We start from the raw sequence: 18,250 nt of genomic DNA on the forward strand, positions 1-18,250 counted from the left end.
TGATTGCAGCAGGAGCCTCCCCCTCTACTGTGTGTACACCAAAACACAAAAAATTAATCCCCTCCCTTTTGTTAAAGGGGTTTTCCAAGACTTCTCTGCTGACGGCCCATCCTCCTGATCTGATTAGTGAGGGTCCGACACCTGGGACCCCCACCAATCAGCTGTTTGAGAAGACACCAGCGCTTGCAGTAGCACCACAGCCCCCTTGTAATTTTGACTAGGCCATGTGACATCACGTTCATCGGTCGCAAGGGGCTAGGTGCAGCTCAGCCCCATCGAAGTGAATGCCAAGCACAGCCGCTATACAATGTACGGTGATGTGCTTGGTGAGCTGAAAGAAGGCCACGGCGCTACTGTGAGGGTTGATGCCTTCTCAAATGGCTGATTGGGGGAAGGGGGGTCTCCAAGGTGTTGGATCCCCACCTAGGGTTGGGCGATATCAAAAATATTCCCACAATAACGCTATTAAGAAATTTATTGCGATAACGATATATATTGCGATAAATACCTATTTCGAAGAAAAAAACACTTGGGGCCACAAGGAGACATTATACTGTATGGGGCAGCCGCAAGCAGACGTTATACTGTATGGGGGCAGCCACAAGGAGACGTTACACTGTATGGGACAGCCACAAGGAGACGTTACACTGTATGGGGCAGCCACAAGGAGACGTTACACTGTATGGGGCAGTCACAAGGAGACGTTACACTGTATGGGGCAGCCACAAGGAGACGTTACACTGTATGGGGCAGCCACAAGGAGACGTTACACTGTATGGGGCAGTCACAAGGAGACGTTACACTGTATGGGGCAGCCACAAGGAGACGTCACACTGTATGTGGCAGCCAGAAGGAGACGTTACACTGTATGGGGGCGGCCGCAAGCAGACGTTATACTGTATGGGGGCAGCCACAAGGAGACGTTACACTGTATGGGGCAGCCACAAGGAGACTATACACTGTATGGGGCAGCCACAAGGAGACGTTACACTGTATGGGGCAGCCACAAGGAGACGTTACACTGTATGGGGCAGCCACAAGGAGACGTTACACTGTATGGGGCAGCCACAAGGAGACGTTACACTGTATGGGGCAGCCACAAGGAGACGTTATACTGTACAGGGCAGCCACAAGGAGACGTTATACTGTATGGAGGGCAGCCACAAGGAGACGTTATACTGTATGGGGGCAGCCACAAGGAGACGTTATACTGTATGGGGGCAGCCACAAGGAGACGTTATACTGTATGGGGACAGCCACAAGTAGATGTTATACTGTATGGGGGAAGCCACAAGGAGACGTTATACTGTATGGGGGAAGCCACAAGGAGACGTTATACTGTATGGGGGAAGCCACAAGGAGACGTTATACTGTATGGGGGCAGCCACAAGGAGATAATATACTGTGAGAGCCACAAGGACATATTATACTGTATGGGGGCCACAAGGAGACATTATATACTGTATGGGGGCCACAAGGAGACATTATATACTGTATGGGCAGGCAGCGGGGCAGAAGGAGACATTATATACTGCATGGGCAGGCAGTGGGCCACAAGAGTCACTATACTACATAGGGCCACCAGGAGACATGATACTGTCTGGACTCAGGAACTATACTGTAAGGGGGCCACAAGGTGACATTATACTGTATAGGACAACAATTTGTAACCCCTCCGCCATCAGTATAATAATGTCTTGTGGCCCCCACACAGTAATGTCTTCTTGTTGCTCCTGTATGGATGCCATCACCATGTGCAGTGCAGCTTGCAGGCAGGGCCAGGGCTGCAGAAGACATAGACAGTACAACCTTTATTTCTGACACCTGGGCCGTTAGGGTCTGTCACTCCTCTTCCCCCACCTTGGCTTGGACACGGACTGCTGACTGACTTTGCGCGCTTCACTCCTGTGCTCGGCCAGTGGGCGGAGACTTGAATATGGGAGTGAGGAGGAGCCGGGGCGACCGCTGCAGAAGGTAATGTGTACGGTATGCATATGCATGATGTAGGGGCGGGCTGACACAAATTTAGGAGCGGTCAGCACGCATATGACCGCTCCTATGACGTCACCAAATACCGCGGTTATTTGGAAACGGGGATATCGCCATATCGCCGTTTCTTAATACCGCGGTATATCGTGGACACCGGTTTACCGCTCAACCCTATCCCCACCATGGTCCAATGCTCTCCTTTGCCCTGTGCTAAATCGCACAGCGCAAAGCCATTTTCTGGAGATCCAGTGACGTACCGGGCTCTGCATAGGGACCAGCAGTGAGCCCAGCGACGTCATCAGAACCGGTGACGTCACCGGGAACATTGCTAGGCAGATAAACAAAAAAGCATGAAATGCTCCGATGCTCATGTCAGGGGGCTGCCTGGGTGAAAATGGAGATTTGTCCCGGTTCACCTCTGAACCCGGACAACCCCTTTAAGGCAAACCCCATCCCCAGCCATTCACCCCCACAAAATAGAACAGGCTAATAGGAAAGCAATCCCTATGTTCTTTGCTGTTTGTTTCAGCAACATCCAGAAATTATGCAGAAAAATAGACAAAATCTGAACTTATTAATGGGGGTTGATTTTTCAAGACCAGAATAGGAAATGAAATATTTTCTGAGACTCACCCGGTAAATCCCCTGCTGTTCCAGTGCTGCTCCTGCTGGGCTCTCTTTACTTTCCTGCATAGGTGTCATGCTGTACATGTGCAACCAATGCAACTAATCCCTGTCCTCAGTGATAGTGCATGCATGTATGGCATGTGACCATTGAGGCTAGTGAGTATGGGCCTTCATCACTGCAGGACAAGTGCTGGTGTGATGGGGGCTCTACCAGGTAAGTGCCCATCTAATGTTATATCTAGTTCAGAATGCTTTACTTATATTATGAGGAAAAAATAACCCATGAAAATGCAGTGTAATCTGCAGGCAGCATGTTATAGAGCAGGAGGAGCTGAGCAGACTGATATATAGTTTTGTGGGAACAGATCCAGCAACACTTGGAATTTATTTAATTTCTATACGTAAGCGTCGTGTGGGTGGGTTATCAGTGATTGATGGTTATATCTAGGCCTAGTCATGTAGCACTAGCTGTCGGTCATTGTTAGGACCGCCCACATGACTCCTAAGTATAAAAAGAGCAGAGATGTAAATGTATAATTACAAATTTTACTAAATCTTGTCCCACAAAACTGTATATCAATCTGCTCAGCTCCTACTGCTCTATAACATGATACCCGCAGGCTGCACTGCATTTTCAATTATACCGGTAGTTTCCTTTTAATATATTTTTAAGTAAATCTGCCAATAATGTGTGTTTAAACTCATCCCAGTAATCATACATGTATTATTTCACAGTCTGTTCCATGTAAAGCATAGTTCCCATTACAGAGGTAACACCCAAGTTCCAGAACTATATGGTTAAAATTAGCTAAATAGACTAAACACTTCCCAAAAAAGGTACAATCAGGGGAAACGCCAAAGCAAAAATGTGAGGGCGCCAGGAGTCAAGGAGGGTTTAAAGTATGAAAATCAGTGGCACGACTGAGTTAAATACCACACGTGGATGAACTCTGAACAGCAGCCAGAAATGTGTGCTCCTGGAAGATCAGGACTTAATGCTTTGATCCATATGTTCCTTTAAAGTTTTAACTCCGCGTTCCGTAATCCTGTACTGTGCTAGTGCTGGTGCCAGCCGTTACATGGCCCAGGTTTTTCTTCACCCCTCCGTGCACCTGCTGCCTCAATGACAATGGTGCTCACATTAGACTTGTCAAACATGCCCCCATTTCCCCAGCAAAATATGTGCAGCGCTGATTAGCAGAAATACTTTTCTGGCAGAAAGCAGGCACTTTGTTATCTTTTTAATGCACGGCATTATTATGTAGAAGGCTAGGTATTTATTATTCAGTTTGAACAAAGCGGAATCTTATAATTAACATGGTTACAGTTTTAGCTGATAGGCATTTACAGAAAATCGCCAGCTGGTTAGTGGCTGATGTACATACCGTATAGCGCACGCGGTGAAGTCAGGCAGCCAGAACCTGTGAGACATGGGGTGTGTAATACCTCATACCTCACTGGTTTTACGAGTCAGTGCTGTCTGCAGAAAATGCTTGGTTTAAGGTGTCCTCCTGAGGTGCTCATAGTAGACTTTACTGATCAGTCCCCCATCCAACTGTCCATAGTTGGAGGGCCTCTTAAAATTTGTAGTTCTTAAGCGGTTTTCTGGGAGTAAAATGTCACCACCATGATCAGCTGTTTCCAGAGGACATGGTGCTCCTGTAAGCACTGCAGCATCTTCCTAGGCCAGTGTCTTCACCTTTACTGGTCCCTTTCATGTGAATGGGCCTGGGCTTCAATACCAAGCGCAGCCACTTTACAGTGTATGGCGCTGTGCTTGGTATGTTGTGAGGGGGCTGCAGCGTTCACCTGCTAGAGAGGCTCGTCCCCTCCTGCCATTGGCTGCTCTCCCCCGACACCGGATGTTTTCATCCGCGCACGGGAAGAAGCAGCTGTGGCGGTGCAGGGACCAGGAGCGGCGCGGGGAGCTAGGTAAGTAGAATCAGTGTGAGGGGCCCGGGCGTATGGGGGACAGTTTTTAATCTCGGATAACCCTTTTCTATGCCTAAAAATGATGAATGAGATGGGACTGCTGGCCTGTCCCCTTCCCCACGCTCGCCCACTTTTTTTGACTTTGCGCGAGCGGTGAAAAGTAGGAGATTGTGGCACAAATAGCCTTTGGGCCTCAATCTGCCCCAGTAATATTGTGTATTTCTGGATAATAAATGACCCCTCTAGTCCTTAGTAGAGTATGTTGACACACAGCAGATCAGATTTAAAACTTTCTGGGGGAGCTTTATCAAAACTGGTGTATAGGAAAACTGGCTTCGTTGCCCATAGCAGCCAATCAGATTCCACCTTTCATTTTTCAAAATTCTTTTTGAAAATGAAAGGTGGAATCTGATTAGTTGCTATGGGCAACGAAGGCAGTTTTCCTATACACCAGTTTTAATAAATCTCGCTCTGTGCCTTCCATATATATGAATGAGGTAGTTGCTTCACACTACGCATGAATTTCTGCAAGCCATGTTCAACGAGTAGAACAGTCGCAGGGATTTCTGAAAAAAAGTTCCCTCTCACATTTTGCAGTTTAGAAGAAGGACGTCAAGTATTTGTATTTGCCATTGTATTTGACTATTTGTCAGCCCCATGTAGATCTGAAGTGGTGTTTTATAGACCTGTTTGTTTCTGGTCCATTCACACAAGCATATCCGTTTTGTGGTCCGCAAATTGCGAATCCGCAAAGCCGGCCGTGCGTGTTCCACATTTTCTGGATCAGCACGTCCCACCCTTTGTTAGAAATGTCTATTCTTGTCCGCAAACAAGACAAGAATAGGACATGTTCTATTTTTTTGCGGGGCCGCGGAGTGGACATATGGATGCGGTGTGTTGTCCACATCTTTCGGGGCCCATTGAATTGATGCGGGCGGTGGTGTGAATGGGGCCTTCACAGAACGGTGCAGACAATTAGACTAAATTGCTTCCTATTCCTCCTCCTCCAGTGTTTTCTCGATTAGTCATTCCGTCTTTGAATCTGTACTGTCAGGCTGTCGGCTGAAGGTGAGAGCAGCGCTAAACCGTGCACTGATTTACAGTTCTTTTAAAGGTTTTTGCTATTTTTTCTGGCTGATTGCATAACATTGCAGTTTCATAGCAAAGTAAGTGATTATGTAGTGCAGCAAACATGACCTAATACACAACAAGAATGGAATATAGTTAAATCCTACGTAAACAGAGCGATGGCTGAATACGCGACACAGCCATATACACATAAGGTGTCGTGATTCCTGCAGCGAAAACACTCAATAATCATCCATTGGAATGGTCGAGTTTGTATATGTGACAATGGAAGGAACACTAAACCTAATAATAAATGACAACTGTAAGGGCTCATGCACAAGACCGTAGGCTGTTTTGCGGTCTGCAAATTGCGCATCTGCAAAACACGAATTACTGTTCGTGTGCATTCCGTGTTTTGCAGAACGGAACGTCCTGGCCTCGTAAAACAGTCCTAACCTTGGTCGTAAAACTGACAAGAATAGGACATGTTCTATTATTGTCCACATTAGGGACAAGGATAGGACTGTTCCATTGGCCAGCTGTTCTGCAAAATACGGAATGCACACGTACCTCATCCGTATTTTTTGTGAATCCGTGTTTTGTGGACCGCAAAATACATACAGTCGTGTGCATGAGCCCTTAAGGTGACTTTTGTTTTTATTTACTCTTGGATCCCTAGTGTACTGATGCTATTTTATGGCCTCCTGCACACGAACGTGTGGGCCCCGTGGCCGTGCTGTGGGCCACAAAATGCCGGCCGCAATGCACGAACACCAACCGTGGGGCAGCCGCAGCAGATCACGGACCCATTCACTTTAATGGGTCCGCGATCCGCCCGTTCCGCAAAAAGATAGGACATGTTCTATCTTTTTGCGGAACGGAAGTACGGGACGAAACCCCACGGAAGCACTCCGTAGTGCTTCCGTAGGGTTCCGTTCCGCACCATTCCGCAGCTCCAGATTTGCGGACCCATTGAAGTGAATGGGTCCGCATCCGTGATGTGAAATGCTCACGAAATGCGGTCCGCAATACGGCAACGGGCAGCACACGTTCGTGTGCAGGAGGCCTATGATGGAATAGAATTTGTTGGAATTCATTGCATGCGTCTGAATATGCTAACAAGTGATTTTCATAATTTTTTATCCCTTCCGTAATTTACTTTGTAGGGGAATCTAAAGAAATTCATGGAGTACGTTCAGCTGCAGAATATTGAGAAGGTGACCAGGTTGCTTGAGAGGGGTCTGGATCCCAACTATCAGGATCCAGATACAGGGGGTAAGAGACTCACTTTTATTGTACTGTAGCTTTGTGGCAGGCACTGGAAATCGACATCAATCTGCCACGTGAGAACATGTCCTTGAAGTGTTGAAGGGGTAGTATCTCTAGGTATACCATCCCAATTTCATCAGTGCAAGCCTGCCCTCTGACCCACCTATGATAAGGTGGCCTTAGTATATTTCCAGTGCATTTTCATCTTCCTAGGGGTCTCAGAGGCTCTAACCTGACTAATACGGTAGTTTGTTCACTTTAAAGGCTATGGACACTTTGGGGTCATTTTTTAAATTGAATTTCATTTGTGATGGGTTAAAAATCAGTTTTATGATTTTAAAAATTACATTTTATTAAAAATGTTGAGCAGTTTGGCTTCTGCAGCTTGCATGTATTACAAGCAATACATAGCAATCTCCTTGATGCCATTGTAAATCCACCAGATGAGCTCTCTGGCAGCTGCAGAAGGTAAACACTTCAAAATTTTACAAAATTGATTATCAAAAATAATTGATCCAAACACGTCCATACCTTTTAAGGTTGTTTTTACTTAAAGGGGTTCTGCAGTTCTTTTCAACTGATGATCTATCCTCTGGACACCCGGGACCCCCGCCGATCAGCTGTTTGAGAAGGCAGCGCCGCTGGTAGTAGCACCGCGGCCTTCTCACTGTTTACCGCAGGCCCAGTGACGTCACGACTAGTATCACTGGCCTGGGCAGGGGCTAAGCTTCGCCGTGGCCTTCTCGCTGTTTACCGCAGGCCCCGTGACGTCACGATTAGTATCACTGGCCTGGGCGAGGCGTAGTAGCACCGCGGCCTTCTCGCTGTTTACCGCAGGCCCAGTGACGTCACGACTAGTATCACTGGCCTGGGCAGGGCTAAGCTTCACCGTGGCCTTCTCGCTGTTTACCGCAGGCCCAGTGACATCAGGACTAGTATCACTGGCCTGGGTGGGGCTAAGCTTCACCGCGGCCTTCTCGCTGTTTACCGCAGGCCCAGTGACGTCACGACTAGTATCACTAGCCTGGGCGGGGCTAAGCTTCACCGTGGCCTTCTCGCTGTTTACCGCAGGCCCAGTGACATCACGACTAGTATCACTGGCCTGGGTGGGGCTAAGCTCCGCCGTGGCCTTCTCGCTGTTTACCGCAGGCCCAGCTTAGCCCCACCCAGGCCAGTGATACTGGTCGTGACGTCACTGGGCCTGCGGTAAACAGCGAGAAGGCCGCAGAGCTACTGTCAGCGCCACTGCCTTCTCAAACAGCTGATCGGCAGGGGTCCCGGGTGTCGGACCCCTTCCAATCAGATGCTGATGATCTATACAGAGGATAGATCATCAGTTTAAAGAACTGCAGAACCCCTTTAAAGGTGGAGCTTCATTTTCAGTGTGACTGTTTGCTATATAGAAATTCATTGGGGGAAGTTATCATGAGGGTACTGTCTGAAGTCATTTTTGCTGGAGTCTGCATTGGCGTACTTTGCGCCGAATTTATAAAATAGCACATGTTGTTTGTTAAATTTGGTTTATTTTTAAGGGTCCATTCACACGTCCGCAAAATTGGTCCGCATCCGTTCCGCAATTTTGCGGAACAGGTGCGGACCCATTCATTTTCAATGGGGCCGGAATGTGCTGTCCGCATACGCATTTGCGGATCCGCACTTCTGGCTCCGCACTTCTGTTCCGCCAAAAAAATAGAACATGTTTTATTCTTGTCGGCAATTGCGGACAAGAAAAGGCATTTTCTATGAGAGTGCCGGCGATGTGCGGTCCGCAAAATGCCGGTGTCCGTGTTTTTCAGATGCGCAAAACACATACGGACGTGTGAATGGACCCTTAACCTAACACTTTTGTCTAGAAATGCTATTCCAGTTTTCCATGCCAACCCCCTCCTGGAGTGAGTTTGCAACTTTTTTTTGCAGTGATAAATCTTGAGTGAAACTTTTTAACATAGCTAGCATCTCACTTTCCCACCCACTTTTCCAATATGGAGTGAGTGGTGTAAAAATGCTAAAAGTTTAAAAAAAGAATGTTTCCACGAGTAACCCAAAAAGTCCCAAATCCCTATTTTGCCTGGAGTGGAGGGCATGATAAATTGCCTCCATAGATCTTACTAAGCACATTGTATTCCTTCTTCATTATCACGGCAGCATTAGCTGTTCTAAGAAGAACCTACAAATCTTATTAGGGTTAAAAAGTTAAGGAAAAAAGTTAAGAATGAGAATAAAGGGGTTTTCCGAAATTCAGATTTTGATGGCCTATCCACCAAGGTCAGTGATGTCACGTTCATCGGTCACCTGGCGTAGGCGTGTTTAGTCCCATTCAAGTGAATGAGGCTGGTCTGCAATACTATGCATGGCTGCCATCCAATGGATTGTGCTTGGTAAGCTGTGAGGAGGCCGTAATGCTCACCGGAGCACCATGGCCTTCTCAAATAACTGATCGGTGGGGGTCCTGGGTCTTTAAACATGGCGCCCGCTGAGAGGGCATTATTGCCTCCAGGTTTCTACTGTTTTAAACAGCAGAGAGTCAGAGCTAATGTCTGTGATTGCTGATAACACAGATCGCAGACACTTAACCCTTCAGATGCCATGGTCAGTTGTGACCACAGCATCAGAGAAGATTTTCCCAGGGAGAACTGTGCACCCAGGGTCTGAATGGCTCCACTGCATGGTGATTGAGGGAGTTGTTCATTCATTGTGGTAGCCTCGAGCCTTCTAAAGCGTTCCATAGGAAAGTATTGAATTTCCCATAGGCTGCAATGCTAGCTCGTTGTAGTCCATGGGACAAGCAATCTAACGATCACATGTCCAAGTCCCCTAAGTGAACTTAAAGGGGTTGTCCAAGTTATTTTTATTGATGGCCTATCCTCAGGATAGTGTAGAGAAGAATCCCAGCAAACACTGACTGCTTCAAAGTTTATGCTTTTATTATATCATGCAGGAAATATACACTGGACGCGTTTCGGTGGTCCAGCCTTCATCCACTGATACAAGAATGTAGTACATATCAGTACAAGTGTATAGGAATATCTGTCCCATTGAAATGAATGGAATGGCTTAGGTGTAATTACACCTGCTCACCGCTGCATAGGCGATGGCGAGCAGGTAAACAATGAAGAGGAAGGAGGCAGGCAAGGATGGCTTCTCTTCAAACAGCTGATTGGTGGGGGTGCCGTGTCGGACCCTTGCCCATCTGATATTGATGACCTGTCCTGAGGTTAGGTCATCTATAAAAATAACTTGGACAATACCTTTAATGTTAGTGTTAAAAAAAAAATGTTATATAATAAAAGTAAAAATAAACATAAAAAAAGAAAGATAATTAGCAACGTTGCCTCCCAAAACACCTAAACTTTTAAAATATAAACATTTTTATCCTGTACAATGAACACTGTAATGGAAAAAAAAATCTAAATAGCTGATTCACCATTTTTTGTCTATTCACCCCCCCAAAACAAATTACATTAAAATTGTTTAAAAAGTCACATATAGGCCTCATGCACACGACCGTTGTTTTATTCCGTGTCCGTTGTGCCATTTGTCGTGATTTTCTGCGGACCCATTGACTTTCAATGGGTCCGTTGAAAACTCGGCTAATGCACCGTTTGTCATCCGCATCTGTGATTCGTGGTTCCAGTCCGTCCAAAAAATATAACCTGTCCTATTATTTTCGCGGAAAATGGTTTGCGGACCCATTCAAGTCAATGGGACCGCTAAAAAACACGGAGGCACACAAGATTGTCGTCCGCGCGTCCGCGTACGTTTTTTTCCTATCATTTGCATGGCAAACCGGTTTTAGATTTTTTTTTACATTCCTTCATGTCTGGTGATCCTCCAAAAATAAAGGAAGACACACGGAAACGGATCACGGACCAACGGAACCCCATTTTGCGGAACGGAACACAACGGTCGTGTGCATGAGGCCATACTCTAATATGGTATCAGTAAAAACTACAGATTGCCTTGCAAAAAGTGAGCCCTCACACAGCTCTGTAGACTCCGTTATATAAAGTCATGGGGGGGTCAGAATATGGCAATGTAAAGAAAAAAAAAAACACACCTTTTTTTTAAAGTACAGTATTAATCTTTTTAAGTATTAAAACATGTGAAACACAATGAAAATCTCTTATCGCTGTAATAGTACTGACCCAGAGAATGAAGGTAACAGGTCAGTTTTACTGCACAGGGAATGCTGTAAAAACTAAACCCATAAATCTATGGCTGAATTCAGTTTTTTCCCAATTCCACCCCATTTGGATTTTTTTCCCCACTTCCCACTACATGGTATGCAATATTAGATGGTGTCATTAGAAATTACGACTTGTCCCACAAAAAACAAGCCCTAATAAAGGGTATGTGAATAGAAAATTAATAAAAGTTATGGCTTCGGGAAGGCAATAGGTAAAAAACTAAATCGCAGGGTCTTGAAGGGGCTCATCTAAAGTTTAAATAACATAAAATGATATCTTCACAAGACATCTATACTAGGCATATGCAACTCCGTGTCACTCCATAGTCTGCTGACGGGTAACTGAAACACTGCAGGGTGTTTGACATCTTTTTACATTTTTGCTATACTAGAATAATATAGGCTGTTGTACTTTTTAATACTGCAAAAAAGTGTCTATTTTTTTATGAAAGTCAGCGGCAGAGTTATCCAGTTCCATGACGTACTGATTCATACTTTTTTTTTTTACATATACTGTAGTTAAGAATACGTTGTTTCTTGGTGTTTCTTTCATACTGTACATCTGCTGTGTTTTATATCCATTGTTGCTTCTAATCTATATTTCTGTGCTTGTCAATGTTTTCTGCCATGCTTGTCATGCATTAATCCATAACTCATTAGTGCGTCAGCAGCTTTTGCTGTCATTTCAGCTTAGTGTGATTTTCTTTACCCGTCTGAGACGTTTTTATTCAGTTTTGCTTTTAAATCTTTATCATGTTGAATGTCTTAGATGTCTGTGAAGCTTTGATCACATGCTGATATTGTTTGTTTTATTCCATTTATGTTTTCAGTAATAGATTAGTATGTCTTAACATATTGCTCTGAGTCTTCATGTATTATTAATTCATGCACTGCTTTAAAGGGAACCTGTCACCTGGATTTGGGGTATACAGCTAAGGACATGGGCTGCTAGATGGCCGCTAGCACATCCGCAATACACAGTCCCCATAGCTCTGTGTGCTTTTATTGTGTCAAAAAAACTATTTTATAGATGTGCCCCTGCACAAATGTCACAGATGGTGTACAGGAAACAAGACAATACAATATAAACAATGACTCACTGGATCCACAACTAAGGAACAAAAGGGAGACCCCTGCATGAGACCTGCCGCTCTCCCTTATTGCTCAGCCTATGCGACCACCCCAAAGGTGGATGGGCGCATATCCACGTACCTCGACTATCTTACACCTGAAGACCCTACAATAGTGAGGGGATACGACCACCGGCTCCCTACACAGACACGGAGGGAATCAGGGTCACCTGGATCCAGAAAACAGAAAATCATAAATACATAAACAGCACTTATCTTGCAGACGACTGGGGACTGTGGACTGAGAACTAGGAACAGCATGCACACACACTCCAGGAAGTTGTATAAGCCGCACACTACTGCATTCTGGGGAGGAACTTAAAGGGCAGCAATCAGTCCAACTGCATGACAGCTGAGATAGACTAACGAGATGAGGAACTCAACCAAAACAAAGAAATTCAAGGAGGAGGATCTGAAAGGCTCCTGTCAGAGCTTCTCAGCTGTCTGGCTGTGACAGTACCCCTCCCTCTACGAGTGGACTCCGGACACTCAGAGCCCACCTTCTCAGGATGGGACCTATGGAAAGCCCTGATGAGACGAGAGGCCTTAATGTCCGTCACTGAGACCCACATCCTCTCCTCAGGACCATAACCCTCCCAATGAACGAGGTACTGGAGGGAACCGCGGACAAGACGAGAATCCACAATCCTAGAGACCTGAAATTCAAGATTTCCATCAACCATAATCGGAGGAGGAGGCAAAGGCGAGGGTACAATAGGTTGAACATAAGGTTTCAATAAGGACTTATGAAAAACATTATGGATCTTCCAAGTCTGAGGAAGATCAAGACGGTAGGCAACAGGATTGATGACAGACAGGATCTTGTAAGGCCCAATAAACCTAGGACCCAACTTCCAGGAGGGAACCTTCAATTTGATATTCTTGGTAGACAACCACACCAGATCACCAACATTCAGGTCCGGACCAGGCACACGTCTCTTATCTGCCACACGCTTATATCTCTTACTCATGCTCTTTAGATTATCCTGAATCTTTTGCCAAATAGATGACAAAGACGAGGAGAATCTGTCCTCATCAGGTAAACCAGAAGACCCCTCTCCCGAGAAAGTCCCAAACTGCGGATGAAACCCATATGCACCAAAAAATGGTGACTTATAAGAGGACTCCTGACGACGGTTATTTAACCACCTCAGCCCCCAGTGCTTAAACACCCTGAAAGACCAGGCCACTTTTTACACTTCTGACCTACACTACTTTCACCGTTTATTGCTCGGTCATGCAACTTACCACCCAAATGAATTTTACCTCCTTTTCTTCTCACTAATAGAGCTTTCATTTGGTGGTATTTCATTGCTGCTGACATTTTTACTTTTTTTGTTATTAATCGAAATTTAACGATTTTTTTGCAAAAAAATGACATTTTTCACTTTCAGTTGTAAAATTTTGCAAAAAAAAACGAGATCCATATAGAAATTTTGCTCTAAATTTATAGTTCTACATGTCTTTGATAAAAAAAAAATGTTTGGGTAAAAAAAAAATGGTTTGGGTAAAAGTTATAGCGTTTACAAACTATGGTACAAAAATGTGAATTTCCGCTTTTTGAAGCAGCTCTGACTTTCTGAGCACCTGTCATGTTTCCTGAGGTTCTACAATGGCCAGACAGTACAAACACCCCACAAATGACCCCATTTCGGAAAGTACACACCCTAAGGTATTCGCTGATGGGCATAGTGAGTTCATAGAACTTTTTATTTTTTGTCACAAGTTAGCGGAAAATGATGATTTTTTTTTTTTTTTTTTTTTTCTTACAAAGTCTCATATTCCACTAACTTGTGACAAAAAATAAAAACTTCTATGAACTCACTATGCCCATAACGAAATACCTTGGGGTCTCTTCTTTCCAAAATGGGGTCACTTGTGGGGTAGTTATACTGCCCTGGCATTCTAGGGGCCCAAATGTGTGGTAAGGAGTTTGAAATCAAATTCTGAAAAAAATGACCTGTCAAATCCGAAAGGTGCTCTTTGGAATATGGGCCCCTTTGCCCACCTAGGCTGCAAAAAAGTGTCACACATCTGGTATCTCCGTACTCAGGAGAAGGTGGGGAATGTGTTTTGGGGTGTCATTTTATATATACCCATGCTGGGTGAGAGAAATATCTTGGCAAAAGACAACTTTTCCCATTTTTTTATACAAAGTTGGCATTTGACCAAGATATTTATCTCACCCAGCATGGGTATATATAAAATGACACCACAAAACACATTCCCCACCTTCTCCTGAGTACGGAGATACCAGATGTGTGACACTTTTTTGCAGCCTAGGTGGGCAAAGGGGCCCATATTCCAAAGAGCACCTTTCGGATTTGACAGGTCATTTTTTTCAGAATTTGATTTCAAACTCCTTACCACACATTTGGGCCCCTAGAATGACAGGGCAGTATAACTACCCCACAAGTGACCCCATTTTGGAAAGAAGACACCCCAAGGTATTCCGTGAGGGGCATGGCGAGTTCCTAGAATTTTTTATTTTTTGTCACAAGTTAGTGGAAAATTATGATTTTTTTTTTTTTTTTTTTTTCATACAAAGTCTCATATTCCACTAACTTGTGACAAAAAATAAAAACTTCCATGAACTCACTATGCCCATCAGCGAATACCTTGGGGTCTCTTCTTTCCAAAATGGGATCACTTGTGGGGTAGTTATACTGCCCTGGCATTCTAGGGGCCCAAATGTGTGGTAAGGAGTTTGAAATCAAATTCAGTAAAAAATGACCTATGAAATCCAAAAGGTGCTCTTTGGAATGTGGGCCCCTTTGCCCACCTAGGCTGCAAAAAAGTGTCACACATCTGGTATCCCCGTACTCAGGAGAAGTTGAGGAATGTGTTTTGGGGTGTCTTTTTACATATACCCATGCTGGGTGAGATAAATATCTTGGTCAAATGCCAACTTTGTATAAAAAAATGGGAAAAGTTGTCTTTTGCCAAGATATTTCTCTCACCCAGCATGGGTATATGTAAAATGACACCCCAAAACACATTCCCCACCTTCTCCTGAGTACGGAGATACCAGATGTGTGACACTTTTTTGCAGCCTAGGTGGGCAAAGGGGCCCATATTCCAAAGAGCACCTTTCGGATTTGACAGGTCATTTTTTTCAGAATTTGATTTCAAACTCCTTACCACACATTTGGGCCCCTAGAATGCCAGGGCAGTATAACTACCCCACAAGTGACCCCATTTTGGAAAGAAGACACCCCAAGGTATTCGCTGATGGGCATAGTGAGTTCATGGAAATTTTTATTTTTTGTCACAAGTTAGTGGAATATGAGACTTTGTATGAAAAAAAAAAAAAAAAAAAAAAAAATCATCATTTTCCACTAACTTGTGACAAAAAAATAAAAAATTCTAGGAACTTGCCATGCCCCTCACGGAATACCTTGGGGTGTCTTCTTTCCAAAATGGGGTCACTTGTGGGGTAGTTATACTGCCCTGGCATTTTCCAGGGGCCCTAATGTCTGGTAAGTAGGTAAATGACCTGTGAAATCCGAAAGGTGCTCTTTGGAATGTGGGCCCCTTTGCCCACCTAGGCTGCAAAAAAGTGTCACACATCTGGTATCTCCGTACTCAGGAGAAGGTGGGGAATGTGTTTTGGGGTGTCTTTTTACATATACCCATGCTGGGTGAGAGAAATATCTTGGCAAAAGACAACTTTTCCCATTTTTTTTATACAAAGTTGGCATTTGACCAAGATATTTATCTCACCCAGCATGGGTATATGTAAAATGACACCCCAAAACATATTCCCCAACTTCTGCTGAATACGGAGATACCACATGTGTGACACTTTTTTGCAGCCTAGGTGGGCAAAGGTGCCCAAATTCCTTTTAGGAGGGCATTTTTAGACATTTGGATACCAGACTTCTTCTCACGCTTTGGGGCCCCTAAAATGCCAGGGCAGTATAAATACCCCACATGTGACCCCATTTTGGAAAGAAGACACCCCAAGGTATTCAATGAGGGGCATGGCGAGTTCATTGAAAAAAAAATAATTTGGCACAAGTTAGCGGAAATTGATTTTTTTGATTTTGTTCTCACAAAGTCTCCCTTTCCGCTAACTTGGGACAAAAATTTCAATCTTTCATGGACTCAATATGCCCCTCAGCGAATACCTTGGGGTGTCTTCTTTCCAAAATGGTGTTATTTGTGGGGTGTTTGTACTGCCCTGGCATTTGAGGGTCTCCGCAATCATTACATGTATGCCCAGCATTAGGAGTTTCTGCTATTCTCCTTATATTGAGCATACGGGTAATGAGATTTTTTTTTTCCGTTCAGCCTCTGGGCTGAAAGAAAAAAATGAACGGCACAGATTTCTTCATTCGCATCGATCAATGTGGATGAAAAAATCTCTGCCAAAAAAAGAAAAAGGAGGGGAAAGGCGTCTGCCAGGACATAGGAGCTCCGCCCAACATCCATACCCACTTCAGCTCGTATGCCCTGGCAAACCAGATTTCTCCATTCACATCAATCGATGTGGATGAATAAATCATTGCCGGGATTTTTTTTTTTATATATACAAAGTGTTTGCCAAAGTATATGAACACCGCCACCTCCTCAGCTCATATGCCTCGGCAAACGTATCTTTTACTGCAGAGGAGAAATCTCGTCTTGCAGCGCCGCATACACCGACTTGCGTGTAATCTGACAGCAGCGCAATGCTTCTGTCCGAATGCACATCAGTGCTGCAGCTAGTCGATCGGTTGGTCCACCTGAAAGGTAAAAAAAACAAAACAAAAAAGAAAAAACCAGGCCGCAAAGCAATAACTTTATTAACTGTTGAACAGAACATAGAAACTTTTTTTAAACTTTTTTAACTGAACATTTAACTTTTTTACTTACCGGTATTTTTTTTTTTGTTTAGTTTTTTTTACCTTTTATAGAACAAACCTCTCCTTCCCCATGGGACAATGTGCAAAGCGCAAATCGCCCAAAGATGTGGCGAAGTACATTATGCACTTTATCCCAGGTGAAAGGAGAGGTTTGCAGCAGCTGTGAGTGAATGGGCCCTAATAGCCCTGTGTGCCTGTCCTGGTGAGATGTGATCCCTATGCTAAGTGTACCTGTGTGTGGTACTTCCGGAAACACTCTCCATAGCATAGGGCAGGGTGGTCAGCACAGTCAGGACAGAAATAGCGGGTGTCACGCCTTATTCCACTCCTGCTACAGACACGACATCTTTTTCGGGGTGACGGTTGGGTTGAGGTACCAGGAACGACACTGGGGAAATGTCGCTCGTGTAGACGGCTAACTACACTGGTGGATGGGGCCACGGAACCTCCTGGGTAAAGGAGGTTCTCGATGATCTCTTCCTGGAATTTGAGGAAGGATCCTGTTCTCCCAGCCTTACTGTAGAGAACAAAACTATTGTAGAGCGCCAATTGAATTAAATATACAGACACCTTCTTATACCAGCGTCTGGTTCTGCGGGAAACTAAATACGGAGACAACATCTGGTCATTGAAGTCCACCCCTCCCATGAGCGCATTATAGTCGTGGACACAGAGGGGCTTTTCAATGACACGGGTTGCTCGCTCAATTTGGATTGTCGTGTCTGCGTGAATGGAGGAGAGCATGTAAACGTCACGCTTGTCTCTCCATTTCACCGCGAGCAGTTCTTCGTTACACAAGGCAGCCCTCTGCCCCCTTGCAAGACGGGTGGTTACAAGCCGTTGGGGGAAGCCCACGCGACTAGTTCGCATGGTGCCACAGGCGCAAATCCGTTCTAGAAACAAATGCCTAAAGAGGGCCACACTTGTGTAGAAATTGTCCACATAAAGATGGTACCCCTTGCCGAATAAGGGTGACACCAAGTCCCAGACTGTCTTCCCACTGCTCCCCAGGTAGTCAGGGCAACCGACCGGCTCCAGGGTCTGATCTTTTCCCTCATAGATCCGAAATTTGTGGGTATAGCCTGTGGCCCTTTCACAGAGCTTATACAATTTGACCCCATACCGGGCACGCTTGCTTGGGATGTATTGTTTGAAGCCAAGGTGCCCGGTAAAATGTATTAGGGACTCGTCTACGCAGATGT

The 18,250-nt window shown here is 44.9% G+C and overlaps 1 protein-coding gene across 10 annotated transcripts in view; it reads left to right on the top strand.

Annotated features, from left to right (window-relative positions):
- SHANK3 (SH3 and multiple ankyrin repeat domains 3) overlaps positions 1 to 18,250 on the top strand; it is a 448,201-nt gene that overhangs the window by 248,535 nt on the left and 181,416 nt on the right. For all 10 annotated transcript variants that reach the window (XM_040413566.1, XM_040413565.1, XM_040413567.1 and 7 more), the window contains one exon: positions 6,783 to 6,891. In XM_040413566.1, the coding sequence (XP_040269500.1) occupies positions 6,783 to 6,891 (109 nt within the window). The remainder of the gene's footprint in view (positions 1 to 6,782; positions 6,892 to 18,250) is intronic.

This window comes from Bufo bufo, chromosome 1 (genome assembly GCF_905171765.1).
Source record: "Bufo bufo chromosome 1, aBufBuf1.1, whole genome shotgun sequence".
NCBI lineage: Eukaryota > Metazoa > Chordata > Amphibia > Anura > Bufonidae > Bufo > Bufo bufo.